The sequence below is a fragment of the Leopardus geoffroyi genome, chromosome C1 (assembly GCF_018350155.1).
Source record: "Leopardus geoffroyi isolate Oge1 chromosome C1, O.geoffroyi_Oge1_pat1.0, whole genome shotgun sequence".
Lineage (NCBI taxonomy): Eukaryota > Metazoa > Chordata > Mammalia > Carnivora > Felidae > Leopardus > Leopardus geoffroyi.
Genome location: NC_059328.1, coordinates 118,416,366 through 118,433,946, shown reverse-complemented (window position 1 = coordinate 118,433,946; position 17,581 = coordinate 118,416,366). Strand labels below are relative to the sequence as shown.

The 17,581-nt window shown below is 35.7% G+C and overlaps 1 protein-coding gene across 6 annotated transcripts in view; it reads left to right on the top strand.

The window, feature by feature from the left end:
• EPB41L5 (erythrocyte membrane protein band 4.1 like 5) overlaps positions 1-17,581 on the top strand; it is a 142,822-nt gene that overhangs the window by 57,295 nt on the left and 67,946 nt on the right. For 4 of the 6 annotated variants that reach the window (XM_045479505.1, XM_045479503.1, XM_045479504.1 and 1 more), the window contains exons 12-16: positions 1,338-1,507; positions 2,668-2,774; positions 4,565-4,592; positions 11,912-11,954; positions 12,400-12,515. In XM_045479505.1, coding sequence (XP_045335461.1) covers positions 1,338-1,507; positions 2,668-2,774; positions 4,565-4,592; positions 11,912-11,954; positions 12,400-12,515 — 464 coding nt within the window. Of the gene's footprint in view, positions 1-1,337; positions 1,508-2,667; positions 2,775-4,564; positions 4,593-11,911; positions 11,955-12,399; positions 12,516-16,016; positions 17,069-17,581 lie in introns of those variants that run through there. The other 2 variants (XM_045479508.1, XM_045479507.1) reach the window with 2 other exon arrangements.

Below are 17,581 nucleotides of genomic sequence, written 5' to 3'. Positions count from 1 at the left end.
TAGCCATGTAGATATCAGTTCATTCATTTTAACCTATATATGGTATTTTATAATGTGAATAAACAATTGTGCATTTATTCATTCATCTTTTATTCATTTATCTTTTTTTTAATTTATTAAAAATTTTGTTTTAATGTTTATTATTTTGAGAGAGAAAAAGAGTGTGAGCAGGAGAGGGGCAGAGAGAGAATGAGACACAGAATCTGAAGCAGGCTCCAGGCTCTGAGCTGTCAGCACAGAGCCCAACGTGGGGCTCAAACTCACAGACCTTGAGATCATGACCTGAGCCGAATTTGGACACTTAACCGACTGAGCCACCCAGGCACCCCTCATTTATCTTTTTGTATCATTTTTAATGTTATTTACTGATAATTTGTTTTGGACATTTAGTGTTTTATTGCAATACTTACTAACTATTATAAATGAGATTGTGAAGAAAATCTTTGGATATACATTTTGGTCTTAAGAAAATCTTTCTCCCTAAACAGATGGTAAAGCTTAATTGTTATAACCAGGTCCTGGAGCACAAATAGTTAGGTTCTGATTTCCTCTTTGTGACCTTGGGCTTTATTTCTTGAGCTTCAATTCCCTATCTATGAAATGAAGCTAATGATAATATCTGTTCATTGAATTAATCCATGTGAAATCCTTAAAAAGTGCCTATGAATGTTAATTATTATTTGGATTCCCAGGAATATGGTTACTGTGACAAAGAATGTGCACCGTTTTTTTCTTTTTTTTTTTTTTTAACATTTTTATTTATTTTTGAGAGTCAGAAACAGAAGCAAGAGTGGGGGAGGGGTGGAGAGAGAGGGAGACACAGAATCTGAAGCAGGCTCCAGGCTCTGAGTTCTCAGCACAGAGCCCGACACAAGGCTTGAACCCACCAACTGTCAGATCATGACCTGAGCCGAAGTCGAATGCCTAACTGACTGAGCCACCCAGGTGCCCCAAGAATATTCACCTTTTTAAGTCTGTTGATATATATTGCCACATCTTGTATGATCCTTTACATGATAATTATATATTTATCCCAAAGTATGGCAAATAAAGCCTCATTTTTATGTTTCTCTAAGAAATGAGATCATGTAAGTAGAGATGACCCTCTTAGGAATAGTTTTATATTGGCTGTGAAAGTGGACAGCTTGATTTCAACTCTGCCTTTTTATGTAGGTAGCTATAGAGAATGTCTTAGTTTCCGGGAGCAAACTAGATGCTTTATTATTCTGTTCTTGGTATTGCTGTGATTGTATTTATAGCTGAGTAACAAGGGACAGAAAGGACTGTTTAACCTAATAATTACCTCTCTTTACATCCTTTTTTTTTTTTTTTTCCAGGGCAAAGAGCAGGAGCATACATTTGTCTTTAGATTGGATCATCCAAAAGCATGCAAACATTTATGGAAATGTGCTGTGGAACATCATGCCTTCTTTCGCCTCCGAGGCCCAGTCCAAAAGAGTTCTCATCGATCAGGATTTATTCGACTAGGATCACGATTTAGATATAGGTGAATGTCAATATCTGCTTTCATAATTTTCATATGAAAGAATATCTGTTCTTTCATAAAGCAAAAAGTTTAGGCTGACCTCTCATTTTACAGATGTAGAAACCAAGGCATAGAAACAAAGTGGTTTCCAATGTTTTCCACTGGCCAGATTAAAAGACAAAGTAGTATTGTTATTGGTTGTAATTTCATTTTTCTTAAAGTTTATTTTTATTTATTTTGAGAGCTACAGAGAGCAAACAGGGAGAGACAGAATCCCAAGCAGGCTCCACGCTAACAGCGTGGTTGTAGTTTCTTGAATAGCCAATAAAACATTGTAATGATATAATGGATTCTGTATCCCTCTTGACATTTACTTTATATATTAATCGTCCATTTAAATTCATATAATAAGAGTTTTTAAAGAGTCTCCATCCATTAGCTGAATACCATATAGAAAAAGGTATTGTGCGCTGAGTGGGAAATGCATCTGAGTAACATTTCTGGTCCTTTATAAAAATGAAGTTATTTTTATAGACTCCTTGTGTGTTGGTCATAAATTAGAAATATTTTGGTTTACTTGAGAGTAGATCATTAGGAGTTTTCAGCATGTCATGAGAGTCACTGTGATTTAAAGTAGGAATGGATACTATTCCATATTGTTGATAGTTGATTGTGTGGGTGGGATTCATGTAAGTAGAGCTCTATTCTACCTATATTAAAAGTGAGGAGGCATTTTCCTAACAGAATTTAAATGCAAATCAAAGAGAATGGGAAAATAGTTTTAAATATTTCTGGAAAATTATCTGAAAAATGTATCACAATTAGAATAAATAACAGAAAATCTTGAGTTAATTGCATATTTTGCATGAGGTAAATGAATAAGGAGGGGAAAAGAGTTGCATAAGAGTACAGATATTCCAAACTTAGTATATTCTTAGTTATATGCATGTTTAAGAAAAAAAACAATATAATTTGTACGTTGCATATTTCGCACAAGCCTAAAGAGTAGAAGAATGATGTGGTAAAGACAGACATCAAGCCTGTTCGTAGTAGTTCCTTCAGGATGAAGCTCAGGCGGGTTCTTTTAAGGACAGTCTTAATATAGACTTTTTCTCATGTGTATCTGATTACTGTAGGCCTCAAATTCTCTTATTCTTGTTAATATGCCTCATTTATTTTAGTGGGAAAACGGAATATCAGACCACAAAAACCAATAAAGCAAGAAGATCAACATCCTTTGAAAGAAGACCCAGCAAACGATATTCTCGACGAACTCTACAAATGAAAGGTGAGATGCAGTCCTGTTTCAAAGGACAGTTCTTCCTTGACAGTCCGTTGTGTGCTGGTGTTATTTACTTGAAAGGAAGTTCTCTGAACCTTAAGCTTATTCCAGTCAACTAAAGTGCCCTTGTTAATTAACTTTGGTTATGACAGAATCAATATAAGAAAATGGAAAAATTGCTTATGTTGTTGCTGAGGTTAAACTTTGTGTTAATCCCAGTTCAGACACTATTTTGAATTTGTGTTCAGTTTTTGTTTGTGCTATTTTAGTTCTGTAGATTAACACCTTCCCTTCCCTTTTTGACTTCCTGATTTTTGCATTCGTAATAATCTCTCAGGGCACCTGGTGGCTCAGTCAGTTAAGCATCTTTTTTTTTGTTTGTTTATTTATTTTGAGAGAGAGCACGCATACAAGGGAAGGACAGAGAGAGGGGGTGAGAATCCCAGGCCAGCTCTGTGCTGTCAGCGCACAGCCTGATGCTAGGCTCGACGCTGGGCTCGATCTCACAAACCCTGAGATCATGACCTGAACTGAAATCAAGAGTCAGATGCTTAACTGACTGAGATAACCAGGCACCCCAAGCATCTGACTCTTGGTCTCAGTTCAGGTCTTGATCTGAGTCTTGTGTTCAAGCCTGAGTTGGGCTCGATGCTGGGTGTGGAGTTTACTTAAAAAAAAAAAAAAAAAAAATCTCTCAAATGTCTTTAGGAACTTTAAAAAAAACCACTGGTTTACGATGAATACATTTTAAGTAAAAATTATGCCAAGGGGCATGTGGGTGGCTCAGTTGATTGAGCGTCCAACTCTTTGATTTCAGCTCAGGTCATGATCTCATGTTTGTGGGTTTGATCCCCAAGTCCAGCTCTGGACCAGCAGTGCAGAACCTGCTTGAGATTCTCCTTTTCTCTCAGCCCCTCCCCCACTTGTGCACATGCACATGCATGTGCTCCCTCTCTCTCGCTCTCAAAATAAACTTAAAAAATGTTATTTCGTATAACATTATAATAAGATTCTGTTAAATAGTGTTTAAATTTATTGTACATTTACGTAATAAAAAGCTTGATTTTAAAACTAAAACTTGTGTTTGGTTTTGAATCTGAGTTTGTATCAAAATACAGATTGAATTTTAAGCATATCTGATGTTAGGGTCATCCCAGTTGTCCAGTAACATGATCTGATGTTTGACTTAAAAAACTGATTTATATTCATAAGTTTTGTGGCTATAAATCAAATAATATATAGGTATTAATGAGACCATTTTAGTTTGTGATGGTTTAAAACCCTGAGTTACCTCTCATGTTCTATTTTGTTGTCACATAAGTCACTCTAAGACGCTTGCAGGTGGTTCTGTTTTAAAAGAAGATGGTATTTATTTTATTGCTTTGTTTTTAAAATGGAAATAATTGTCACTATTGATTTTAGTGATGTGAATCCTAGAACATTTTGTCAAAGGAAGGTTTTTAAATCTATAGTTGGGAAACATGGCTTGAAAAAACAGTCCTGGGTGCCTGTGTGATTAAGCATCTGACTCTTGGTTTCAACTCGGGTCGTGATCTCACAGTTCATGGGTTCAGGCCCTGAGTTGGGCTCCGCACTGATGGTGGGGAGCCTGCTAGGGATTCTCTTTCTTGTTCTCTTTCTGCTCCGCTCCTGCTTACTCCCTCTCTCTGTTTCAAAATAAATAAACAAACCTAAAACAACCAGTCCAGATTTACTTTTATGAATAGTGAAACAGCTTACCATATAAGAGGAAACTAATGGGATGTTTTCTTTTCTTTTTCTTTTCCCCATGTCAGCAAGTACAGCAAAACCTGAAGAATTCAGGTGAGTAGTGTCTTACAACTTAGGAACATGTTTTAGAATTCATGTAGTTGCTGTCATTAATGAAACAAATACTTGTTGAAGACCTGTCAATGTATTAAGTTGTTCCTTAGCATTGGGAATATAGCAGGGAACAGATGTAATGCCAGATAAAATTGACAAAGAAAAATAAAGCAGTTTAGAAATAAAGACTGGGTTGGTGGGTGGATATACTATTTATAATGAGAATGACCTACATTTGTTATTGGCCTGTGATTGAGGATATAAAGATGAATAAATTAGGATTCTTGCACACAGGGAGCTCAAAGAACAAAGTTTTATTTGTATAATTCTTTATATTACATGTTGCTGGATTTGGCTCACTAACATTTTGCCGTCAGTGCAGAGCCCAATGCGGGGCTTGAACCCACGAACCACAAGATCATGACCTGAGCCAAAATTAAGAGTCAGACTCTCAACTGACTGAGCCACCCAGGCACCCCTCCTCATTCATTTCTAATTTTAGTAATTTGAGGGTCCCCTCCCCATCCCCCCCACCTTGGTTAGTTTAGGTAAAAGTTTGTCCATTTTGTAGGCTGTTTCAAAGAACCAGCTTTTGGTTTCATTGATTCTTATTCATTTTTCAAGTTTATTGATTTTCTCTCTGCTATATTATTTCATTTGTTATGCTTGCTTTAGGTTTAGTTTGCTTTTCTTTTTCTAGTGTCTTAAGGTGGGAAATTAGGTTATTTGAGGTCTTTATTCTTTTTTAACATAACATTTATTGCTATAGATTTTCTTCCAAGCACTGCTTTAATCACATTCTGTAAGTTTGGTATATTGTATTTTCATTTATCCCAAATTATTTTCCTGTTTCTCTTGATTTCTTCTTTGACCCGTTGATTACTTGGGAATGAGTTCCTTGATTTCCACATATTTGTGAATATCTTAACTATTCCTCTCTTATTTTTTTTGTGTGTGTGCTTTTATTCCACATGGTTAGAGAACATACTTTGTATGATGTTGATCCTTTTTTTTTTTTTTTTTTTTTTTTTTTAATTTTTTTTTTTTCAACGTTTATTTATTTTTGGGACAGAGAGAGACAGAGCATGAACGGGGGAGGGGCAGAGAGAGAGGGAGACACAGAATCGGAAACAGGCTCCAGGCTCTGAGCCATCAGCCCAGAGCCCGACGCGGGGCTCGAACTCACGGACCGCGAGATCGTGACCTGGCTGAAGTCGGACGCTTAACCGACTGCGCCACCCAGGCGCCCCAGTGTTGATCCTTATAAAGAAACTTGTTTTATGGTTTAGCATATGGCTTATTCCAGAAAATGGTCTATATGCACTTGAGAAGAATGGATATTCTGCCGTTATTGAATGTTATGTTCTGTAAATGTCTGTTAGGTCTACTTGGTGTAATACTGCTCAGGACTTCTATTTCATTGTTGACCTTTTTCCTAATTCTATCCATTATTAAGAGTAAGGTTGTGAAACCTCCAATTACTGTTGCTTAGTTGTGTATTTCTCTCTTCCAATTCTTTCAGTTTGGGGCTTTTGTTAAGTGCATATATATTTATAATTATTTGACTCTCTTATTATAAAATGTCACTCTTTTTCTCTAGTAATTTTTTTTATTTTTTAAAATTATTATTATTGATTTTAACATGGCCTCAACTTTATTGAAATCATCAATATCCCAGGCGCATTTACCATTTTAAAAAATCAATTTAATGCTATCAAAAGGTGATGTTCGATTTAATCCTGTTTGTCTTCACGCCACTGTCGTGAGCCTTCATTCCAGGCCACATAAACAAAAGGACCAACACCACATGGATGATGACCACCGCAACAATAGCAGCATAAAAATAGCTGTCCTTATTGGACATCCCAAAGGCGCCTTCAAAAGCATAAGATTTAGTCGTGAAATACAACCCACGAGGTACAGTCATCATTAAAGCTGTGAAGAACAGGAGCATCTTCAGGGTAGATGCTAATGAACTTTCATTTTTTTCTTTTTTCTTTTTTTAACATTTATTTATTTTTGAGAAACAGAGATAGAGCACAAGCAGGGGAGGAACAGAGAGAGAGAGAGGGAGAGGGAGACACAGAATCTGAAGCAGGCTCCAGGCTCTGAGCTGTCAGCACAGAGCCTGACGCGGGGCTCAAATTCACGGACCATGAGATCATGACCTGAGCTGAAGTCAGTCACTTAACCAACTGTGCCACCCAGACACCCCTGAACTTTAATTTCTGAAGTCGGGCGGCTGTAGTGCATTTAGCGCTGCTTTGTCAAGGTGCTCCATGGTGCAGCCAAGTCTACAGCAGGTGATCGGAGGCAGCGGGGCTCAGCGACCGCACTGGGTCTGCTCGACTGAAGGCCCACAAAAGCATGCCACGCTGGATGTGCCCTTTAGTAATTTTTTTGTTTTGAAGTTTGATACAAGTATTGACAGTCCAGTTCTCTTCTGGTTGCTTTTCTCTTTTTTTCTTTTTGTTTTTTAAATGTCTGACTTTATTTTTTGAGGGAGAGAGAGAGTGCATGTGTGTATGAGTGGGAGAGGGTCAGAGGGTTAGGGAGAGAGACTCTTAAGCAGGCTTCACAACCAGCGTGGAGCCTGTTGTGGGGCTCAGTCCTATGATCGTGAGATCATGACCTGAGCCAAAATCAAGAATTGGAAGCTCAACCAACTGAGCCACCCAGGGACCCCTCTTCTGGTTGCTTTCCCCTGGTATATTATTTTTATCAAATTTGGGAAGTTCTCAGCGATTATGTCTTCAGATTATCTTTTTGTTCCTTTCCTCTTCTTCTGGGACTCCCATCACATGCACGTTGCTACATTTGATGGTGTCCCACAGGTACTGGAGTCTCTGTTCATTTTTCTTCATTCTTTTTCTTTCTGTTACTCAGACTAGATCATCTCAGTTGACCTGTCTTCAAGTCATTGGTTCTTCAACCTGCTCAAACCTGGTGTTGTGTTTTTCAGTGAATTTTTAAATTTCAGTTCTTGTACATTTCAACTCAAGAATTTCTGTTTGATTCTTATGTGTAAATTCTCTGTTTAATGGTATTATCTTTTTTTATACACTTTGAAATACTTTCATTTTTTTTTTAAAGTGTATTTATTTTTGAGAGAGAGACAGCATGCACATGTGAGTGGGGTAGGGCCAGAGAGAGAAGGACAGAGGATCTGTAGCAGGCTCTGTGCTGACAGCAGCCCAATATGGGCTCAAACTCATAAACCATGAGATCATAACCTGAACCAAAGTCAGACACTTAACCGACTGAGCCACTCAGATGCCCCAAGTGATATTTTCTTTTTATGGAGACAGTGTTCCCAACTTACTTCTTTAGATTTGGTTTTTTCGTTCTTGAACATCTTTAAAATAGCTGATTTAAAGTCTGGATTGCCTGGAGAGAGCTCTGTCTTCTTGGCTGCACTCACGTGAAGTAAAGCTTCCACCACATTGAACTTGGGGGAATGGGGAAGGGGAACAAATTGTGGCTCAAATGCCAGACTCAGCTCTGAGATTCAGTAGATTTCCTTGAATAAAAGGTTATTCCCTGATGTATGCTTTTTAATGATTGTTTTTTAATAATTTTCACCAGCTAAAATGTTTGTTTCACAGGCGGGAAGGGTCCTCAAACCACCATTCTAGAAGTCCTACTTTTGATGACTCAATTTTAATAGTGTATATTACAGTGTATAGTTTCATATAATGCTTTTCAACTATTATTATGTGCCAGTCTCTTGGAGTGTCTCAGATTCAGGATGTACTTGTAAATCTAATTAACTCTTTTGACCTTGTCTACTCTTATATGGCAGATGTGTGACTAGAGCTTCTTCAGAAGTAGAAATTATTTGTTGTGGGGTGCTGAGTATGGCCAGCCTCTCCTTGAGATGTCCTATTCAGTTTTTCCCCTTCCCTCCACACTTAGAAAGCCATTAGAGTCAGGCTGATTAGTGATTCACCATAAAAATACTCTGCTTCTTGAATAAGGATTCTTCTGATGTTTCTTTAGCTGTCAGTAGGTTGTTAAATATAAATAAATGAATAGAGTAAGGAGGAAGTAAGTGATTTTCTCTATTGTGAATTTTTAATTAGGGAAAAAACAATTTTCTGCTTTTCATGAGTTGTACTTTTATTTTCATTGTAGTTATTTATAAGCTATGCTTTTAAGAAAGATGATGGAGCAATTTTAGAGGCATTCTGTACTTTTTAAACTATTTTATTTGTTTTTTGTTTAATGAATCATGTCTTATTTAACCTGAAAAAGAGGCTAGTACAGCATATTAGAGCTTAAAATAAAGATGACAACCTAGTGAATTTAGCAGAAATGTAAAAGTATTCAAGCAATAATATGTAGTTGAAATTAAGGTTTTTATTTGCAAGAATTTATCCTTCTTTAAAAGTTTTTTGAAATACACGTTTCTGACCCAAAACTTGAGTATAGCTTTATAATCTCTTTCCTAGAATTTAGATTAATTTAACTTTAATGACAAAATTTTCTTTTCTTTCCTTGAATAAGGCTTTTGGCTCTGGAAACTGCACCAGAAATGAGATACTTAAATAATGATATTTTATTTTTATTATTTTTTGTAATAAGCTTTTAGAAATTAAATGTAGAGGGGGACCCAGCTCTCCTGAAGGTTATTTACCAGTCTACATAACACTGCTTGAGAAGACCTGAGTTTGGACTGGCATGAATACCCTTTCATTCTTGCCCTTGTAGTTCTGTTTGCATGAACAGTTTTGCTCCAGTGAACCATGGAAAACAGGACTGTTTGAAAAAGCACAGCTATTTGACCTAAAAAGCTTCTTGACCTTGTACTGTGCCTATTTGAGTAACAGGTTTTTAAATTGGCTGATGTCAGTCGTTTTCCTTGTACTATTTTATCTCCAAACTATTCCCCATGAGCCTTGACTAATATAGAGTATCCTAAGAAGAGGTGACATTTTAAAGGATAGTCCACATTGCAGTGATTGGTACTTTTTGTACAGGTTTAGCAGACAGAATCTTGAAGATGGAAAAGAAAAGAAAAGAAAAAATGGTGGAGGAAATGATGAATACAGAGTATAGGAGCAAAAGGGGTCAGTTATTGTAGGTGTTCTTTGAAAGGGGAAACTGGGATAAGGTCAGTAATGAGAAGTGTTTCACTTTTATATTAGTGGAAGTGAAAGAATGTAATTATGAGAAAATAGTGCTTTCTACATTTCAAATTTTTAGAAACCAGGAACTATGATCCAGTTAAGATCACTTATTATAAGTACTTTTTTTAATGTTATTATTCATCTTTATTCATCACCTGCTGGAGTTATTCTCAGTTGGAGAAAAAGCTTCAAAGAATAACCAAGGGGATCATCCAGCCAAGCAGGTTGGATGAGATTTCATAATATTTGGGATTATGGTTACTTAAACCAGCATAATGTGTTCTGGGAACAGTAGCATTAGTCAAAAGAAATCGTACCTGACAAGTATATACTTTACGATTGTCTTGACAACAGTTACACACTAACTAGTATTTTTTTAAAGCTTTTTTTCGTCAGTTTTATTTGTGTTTTGCTAATATTAATGCATTTAATCCTCCTGTAACAGTTTCACGCAGATGAAGAACCTTAAGTTTAGAGAGCAGAAGTAGCTAGTGGTATTGGCACAGCTTGAATTTGAACCCAGTCAATGCTAGTGCAAGTTCTGGTGACTCAACTTGTAATAGAGTTGTAGGTAATAAAATGATAAGCTATAAAATGGGGTCACTTTTCATTACCTAGTCTTTTAGCAAGGGCTCTTCATTCTTGAGATCTTTTCTTAATTTGTTGCCTTTCATCAGATAGTTTTTGTTTTCTTCTCACCCCTTTAAGAAAGGCTCTTAGATATTGTATTAAGAGTTGGGTTTGAGAAGATTTGCGTGTTTCCTTTTACTAGAATGACATTGTGGCTGGGTATGATACTGAGTATTGCTATGGAGAAGTCTATGCCAGCCAGATACTGGCAGTGATTTCCTTTTAATTTTCTTGGGGTACCTTAAGTATTCTTTCCTTATCCTTGAAAGTCAGTATTTTAATAATAATTGGTTGAATGCATTTAACTCTCTATCTCATTTTCCTGGGACGTAGTGCTCTTGTTAAATCTGTAAATTGTTTTCTCACTTTCAAGGAATTTCATGCATATAGTTGTATGTAAACATATACATATACACATACACACATTTATGTATGTAAATATATATACACACACATATACATATATATGTGTGTGTATATATATGTATACACATACATACATACGTACATACATACATTATTTTGAATATATTTTTCAGTTGCCTTAGTTGAATTCTTTACCTCAGGATGCAAGTATGCTTATGCTAGATGTTAGAAAGTGTGAAGTTAGTAAACTCTTTTTTTTCCCTTGTTTTGTTGTGATAATATGTCATTTTTGAGTTATTTTATTGAATTTTTTTTAAGTTGCTCTGAGGTTTGTTTTTATTTTGTTATAGATTGGAGTTTTTATTTTTTTATTATTATTATTTTTTAATGTTTGTTTATTTTTGAGACAGACAAGCAGGGGAGGGGCAGGGAGAGATGGAGACACAGAATCTAAAGCAGGCTCCAGGCTCTGAGCTGTCAGCACAGAGCCTGATGCAGGGCTTGATCTCACGAACTGTGAGATCATGACCTGAGCCAAAGTTGCTCGCTTAACCAGCTGAGCCACCCAGGCACCCCAAGATTGGGGTTTTTAAGTGCTTTTGGGGGGGAATGGATGGAGCAGGGAAATGAGTACAGCCTAAGCTAAAAATTTAAAGACACATTTATAAGTTATTTGGAGCAGAAAGTATACAGAAAGGTTTCTAATTTTAAGTTTGTACTAAGGTCTTTTGGGTTATAAAATGCTGAGCTGTTGATGACACTGGAAGATCATGTGAGAGGGTGTGAATATACAAAAGAAGTGGCACAGATAAGTTTATGTGGATATTTGTGTTTAATGCCTTGAATTTAAGGAATCATTTGTGCTGCTCTTCATTTTGCTATCTTTGACAGATCCTGTCCAATGAATAAGATTAGTAGTGAACTACACATTTAAAGCACAGTTAAAATACAGGTATATACAAATCTCAAATGAGCAGATCATAGAAAAACAAGTGTTTGTCTACGAAAGCAAATGTTTTCTGAGCATCTTACATTCTTAGTTTTGGAACCAACAGTAATTTTTTCTTTATTTGCAACAAAACAATCAATGTCTTTAAAAATAAAGCTACTTTCATTAGTGTATGTGTTATCTTACAGTGTGAAGCCCTAGAATTTGATATATGGTTTTTTAATAGATGTTTTTCCCCATTGCAGTGTTCACAATAATGTTTCAACTCAGAGTAATGGCTCCCAACAGGTAAGATCATCTTAAGCTTCTAAAGCACTAGAACACTGTAGTTACTTATGACATATAGTGGTATTATTAATTGAATTTTCATAGTGGTATAACTTCAGGAAAGTTTTGTGTGTTTTTCTTATCTGTAAAGTGGCTCAAAAATGAAACCCTCTGTTATTTTATTATCTATGATGTTATAAATGGGACAGGTATCCTATAGAACATTTTCTGTTCCTGTAAATCCTATAAAATGAATAAGACACTGATAGATTATTATTTATCTCTTTTAGAGATAGATCTTTTAGATAGATTATTTTTATCTCTAAGGTAGTCTATAACATTCAAGCATTTGTCTACACTTTATTTGTTCAATATGTAGATAGTATTCCATTTTAATGTTCTGTTTATAGGTGACGAAGTCTTTTATGTAAGTAAAATAGATGATTTTTATAATTCCTGTCCAAAGGCTTGGGCTGTGAAATCTACTCTACCTGTGGTTCCTTCTGTTCCCTCTGGTCCTGTGCTGGCAGAGATAGAGAATCTTCCAAGGAATCCTGGAACAGACCAGCATGACAGGAAATGGTTTGTTAACTCCTTAAACCAGAATAAAATGTTACTTGCTTAATGTATTCTAAATTCCCAACCCATAATCTTAGAACACGTTAAATGATTGAAAGCAAATTATTCATATTTGTAAGCTGAACAGAAACATATTATTGAACAGTCAGAATGGAATTGGGAAAACAAGGGATATAAGTGAAGAATGGAATGCAGTTATTTAATTGAAAAACATTGGTCAGCTCTCCTTATTTTGGTTAGTATGATTGGGAGACTGATGGCTGGTTCTCTGTTTGAAACGACTTCAGTGCTAGTCCAGTAGAACCTTTTCCGGATCCATAAAGAAAATGTGTTTGCTATATGTTATTCCACACAACATAACGCTACTGTTTTGGATGAGTTTTTTCATTAGAGACTGAAGATAAAGCCAAAAGGGAAACATGATTCTAATCTAATAAAGCATGAAATACTCCATTTTGGGGATTGGAGAGAGAATCTGATGACAGAGAAGATCTTTCATTTGCTTAAATTTCCAGGGTCTTTTTTTAGATTCATACACAAATATGAATACTTTGTGGCTTATTGGACTGTAATCAGTAGGGTTCGTTATTTCCCAAATAAATACATGTGGCTTGGAGGGTTCGTAGGGAATTATTTGATTAAGTGGTCATGTTGGTTGCATCATCTGTTCAAGTTGTATGTCTGTGAAATGAACCTTGATAATTTATAGGATTTTTCTCTTTTTTTCTCTTGCTCTTAGTTTATTTATACCTGAAATCTAATGAGTTTCTGTGGTGATCTCAAGGTTTTGGTCAGCTTTCTGTGCAACCAGTTCTTCCTTCATGGTGGTGGGTCAACAGTGGTTGGTGATTATTTTCAGTCTTTGCTATGTAATTGTTTTTCACTGTTATTTTGGCTTAACTAACTTGCAAGGTGCTTTGCTCTTCATGGTTGGGCATATTTTTACCTCAGTTCCAAATAATTTGATTACTTTCTGAGATTGAGGGAATTCCCCCCACCTTTTTTCCCCCCTTTTCCTTTTACCTGAGAGTGTGGTAGGAGAACTTTGTGTATGTGTGTGCATGTGGACACACACTTCAAGTATAAACAGTGAGGCTTCTAAATATCAGATTTTAGTCTTTATTTTTTTAAGCCATTAGAAACAGTTCTTCAGTTTCTTACTGAACACACAGCTCCAGTAAGCAGCTATGTTTTATTGCCTTGATATTAACACCAAGTCTGTTGGCAAGGAAACCAGTACTGAGACTTCAACTATAAAAGAACTGCCTTAATACATGCTTACCTTTTATACTAATATGGAATGAGAGTCTGGTTTTTTTGTTTTCTGGTGGTTTTTTTTTTTTTTTTCATACCATATTATGACACTAAATCTTTATTGAGTTTTCTGATTTTCATGGGCACATATTTAAATCTGTTTAATTTGATTCATTAGGCCCTAAGTTCCTTTGATACAACCTTTAGAAATAGACAATACGGAATCTGAGAGTATTGAATTTCAAGGGAAATGAAGAATTTGGAGCTATATGTCCTTCCTTCATTTACTTGTGCTGAGACCTCCTTTGCTGAAATGGAGTAAAATGATGATCCTGAAAACCTAATGAGTCTCAGTGTATGTCAGCAGTGGCGTGGAACTGAATACACAACTGATCTGTTATGGAGCTAATGGATTCCCCAGCCTGAATTTAAAGTGCATTTTCTATTTCACTTTTTGTTTCTGCATGCTTTGCTTGTTATTAATGCTTTTAAGTGAATATAAAACAGTCCTCCTTTAGAAAGTGATAAGTTAATAAAATTTGGAAATGCTCCCTAGATTTGAACAATTGGGCAGAATAATAGACTATAATCAGGTAGATAAATTTTAACCATTTTAATCTAAACCTATTTCACATTCAGTTCTTTAGCTTTCTCTTGCTAGTATGTTCTAAATGGCACCATTATTTCAGTAAATGATTTGATAATCGGTAATGTAGATATTTAGAGTCTTGATTATTTAGAGTATCACCTTTTGAGAAACAGTTTATGTATTTTAAACCCATGAAACCATTTATAAACAACAAAAACAAAATCGAATAATATTTGCGAAATCTTGCATATATTGGGGAGAACATAAACCTAATTTAATGTCCTAAGTTTTCAGAGTCTGTGTGTTGAGGGTCATGAATTTTATGGGATAGATTTGATGAACAAATTGTATATCAGTTGAAGAAAAGATGATTTTATTGTAAAAAAAAAAAAAAAAAAAAGTTCAAATTTATTCTAAAATCCTTTTAGCTAATTTCTTTTCAATTTCCCTAAGGAAAGAAAGGTGAAGATTCATGTTTCAGTTGAGTTAGAAAAGTGTCGTATTTAAAAGTCTAGTTTTAGACCTCTTTTATAATTGGGATGATTTTTTTTTTTCTTTGTAATTGTCTTAAATATGTGCTGCCCTTATTGCTGTGTTGAAAAACCTTGATCTTCTGAACCGTGACAAATGTTTTCTTTCTACTGGAGGACTCTGGTTATTTCTAACCAGGAACTGCTTGTATGCATGCTTCATTCTCATAGTTCTGCAGGTCTATCCTATAGCACTGTGTGATAAAAGGTTTCTTAATATACTTACTAAACTGTTCCTTGGAGGGGCTTTATAGTCTCATCACATTATCTGTACCTGTTGAATTTTATTCTGAGGTCCTGTGAACTTTGATTATAGAAGGAATAGTAATTCTCCATTGTTAATTGGAAACATTGATGTAAAATTACATGGCCTCTGAAGGTAGTTGTGGAATTTTGTTTCCTGGGTTTCAGTTTTGTGAAATCCCTTAATTTGGGGAATAATTCTCACAGTTGCCCTTTTCTATGTGTGCTTTTATCCGTAATTTAGAACTGTCCTTGTATTTTATTATTTTTTAAAATGTTTATTTATTTATTTGGCGGGGGGGGGGGGGGGAGGAGAGTGTGTGAGCATGAGCCAGGGAAGGGGCAGAGAGAAAGGGAGACAGAGTCCCAAGCAGGCTCCTCGTTGTCAGTGCGGAGCAAAACACGGGACTCCATCTCATGAACTGTGAGATCATGACCTGAGCCGAAATCAAGGGTTGGACGCTTAACTGACCCACCCAGGCACCCCAAATTGTCCTTTTAAATATCTGAGTGAAGTCAGTTATAAATATTTTTTTCCTTTTCATTAGAACTTCAAACAACATTTCTACCTTTGATTTTGATACCAGCATCAGGGACAGATAGAGTGTTTTGCTCTCGGTGAAATTTCCTCTGTTTAATTCACTTAACTGACTCTGATTACTTATTCATATTTCCATATTGAGCTTTTCTACTACATATAACTGTTGATTCTGTCCTCCCCCCTCCCTTTATTCTTGAATGTCATTGCATGGAGTAGATGTCAATAACTACTCATAACAGTGGTGCATGCTGGTCACACTGCCTTTCTCCTTTGTTACCTCTTACACATTCATTTTCTCCTATTCCTGTAGACTAACTGTGCTCCCCTCCCACTCCCCAACCATCCAGGCTCTCTGCTGCCAGTGACTGCTGTCAACGTGGTGGAAACCAGTGGAACACAAGGGCCTTGTCCCCACCCCAGCCTGCACATAGAAACTACACTGACTTTGTCCATGAGCACAATGTGAAGAATGCAGGAGTCCATCATGATGTTCATTTTCCTGGCCAGGCAGCCATGACTGAGATATGAGTGTTAAGCCTGTTAGATACTGGAACTCTTTGTCATGCAAATTGATGGTATACATTTTTTATACATAGAGGATTGGTCACGTTAGGAGAATTTGGGAGAAATTATATTGAGTCACTAGTCGTAGTGTTGGTTGTAATTGAATAATTCTGTGAAAGGGAAATGATGTTAAGCTGTATGCCATCAGTGATAACGACAAATGCTTTTGTGTTGAAAGGGTATGTATATCATTGTAATTTTGGAAAGATTTTTCATGATTTTAACATGTTAATGCATCACTCAGAAGATGTCTCAGGAGAAGGTTTGTGTAAAAGCTGTGTTTGTGTAAAAGCTGTCTATTATCATCCTACCCAAGCCATCCAAATAGATTACAGTTAAAAGAATCAGACGAAGTAATCGTACACTGAGAAGGAAACATATCCAGGCACCCTGTTTCAGTCTTTGATGATACTTCGATAAAACTACTTTTCTATACCATTTTTAATACGCCTACAGTGACCCATGCCTTAATTTCAGTTAAGTGCCTAAGATTCTGTAATTGTAATTAATGTAATTTATAATTAAAAGCACTTTTAGTTTTTAAAAAAACGCAGGTATTTTAATTTACCAAAATGTCTAGAAGTCACATTAATGATGTGATTCATGTAGAGAGAGAGAAATCTGAATGTTTACTTTTGTATGATTAACTAGTTAACCAGTGGTTAACTGAATCTTGTTACGTTACTGCTGAATGGTTGTACAAAATGGAAAATGTATCCACTTTTGTCTTTTCATATTTCTCTCTTCTTTTTTCATCTTATGCATCTCATAGATTTCCCAGGTTTGCAGCAGCCTCATAATCTGGCCTTAAAGTAAAATTCTAAGGCCAAAACCATACCACTTTCAAATGGATTGGATATATTACTATTTTTTGTCCTTCATGAACTCTGAATGTAATTATCCAAGCTCTTTGATTTAATTCATAGAGGCAGGTTACATGAAAAAAAGTACATTTCTAATGTAATGGAAATTGATGTAAGAGAAGCATTTCTTTTGCCTTCCTATAGTTTTTTAGAAATTTTAACAATTTCCAAACCTTAAAACTATGTATATAATAGTTTGAAGATATTTTATAGTCTGAGAATTCATAATACTTCAAGATAATGAAGCTTTATTATAAACAACCTAACCCATATACCATCCATTTACCTCCAGCGTCAGTCTTATCTCTCTCTACTAGACAAAGACAAAGGTTTCAGAGGGCGTTATTATTGGACTGTTGGTTGCAAATAGCATACAACTTGTCAATAGGAAATATAAGTAAGCAAAATTAAATAAGACCTAGGAATGAGATTTATAAAAGCAAGTTTCAGCCTGTGAGTTTATCACAATCATTTTAAGGAGACAG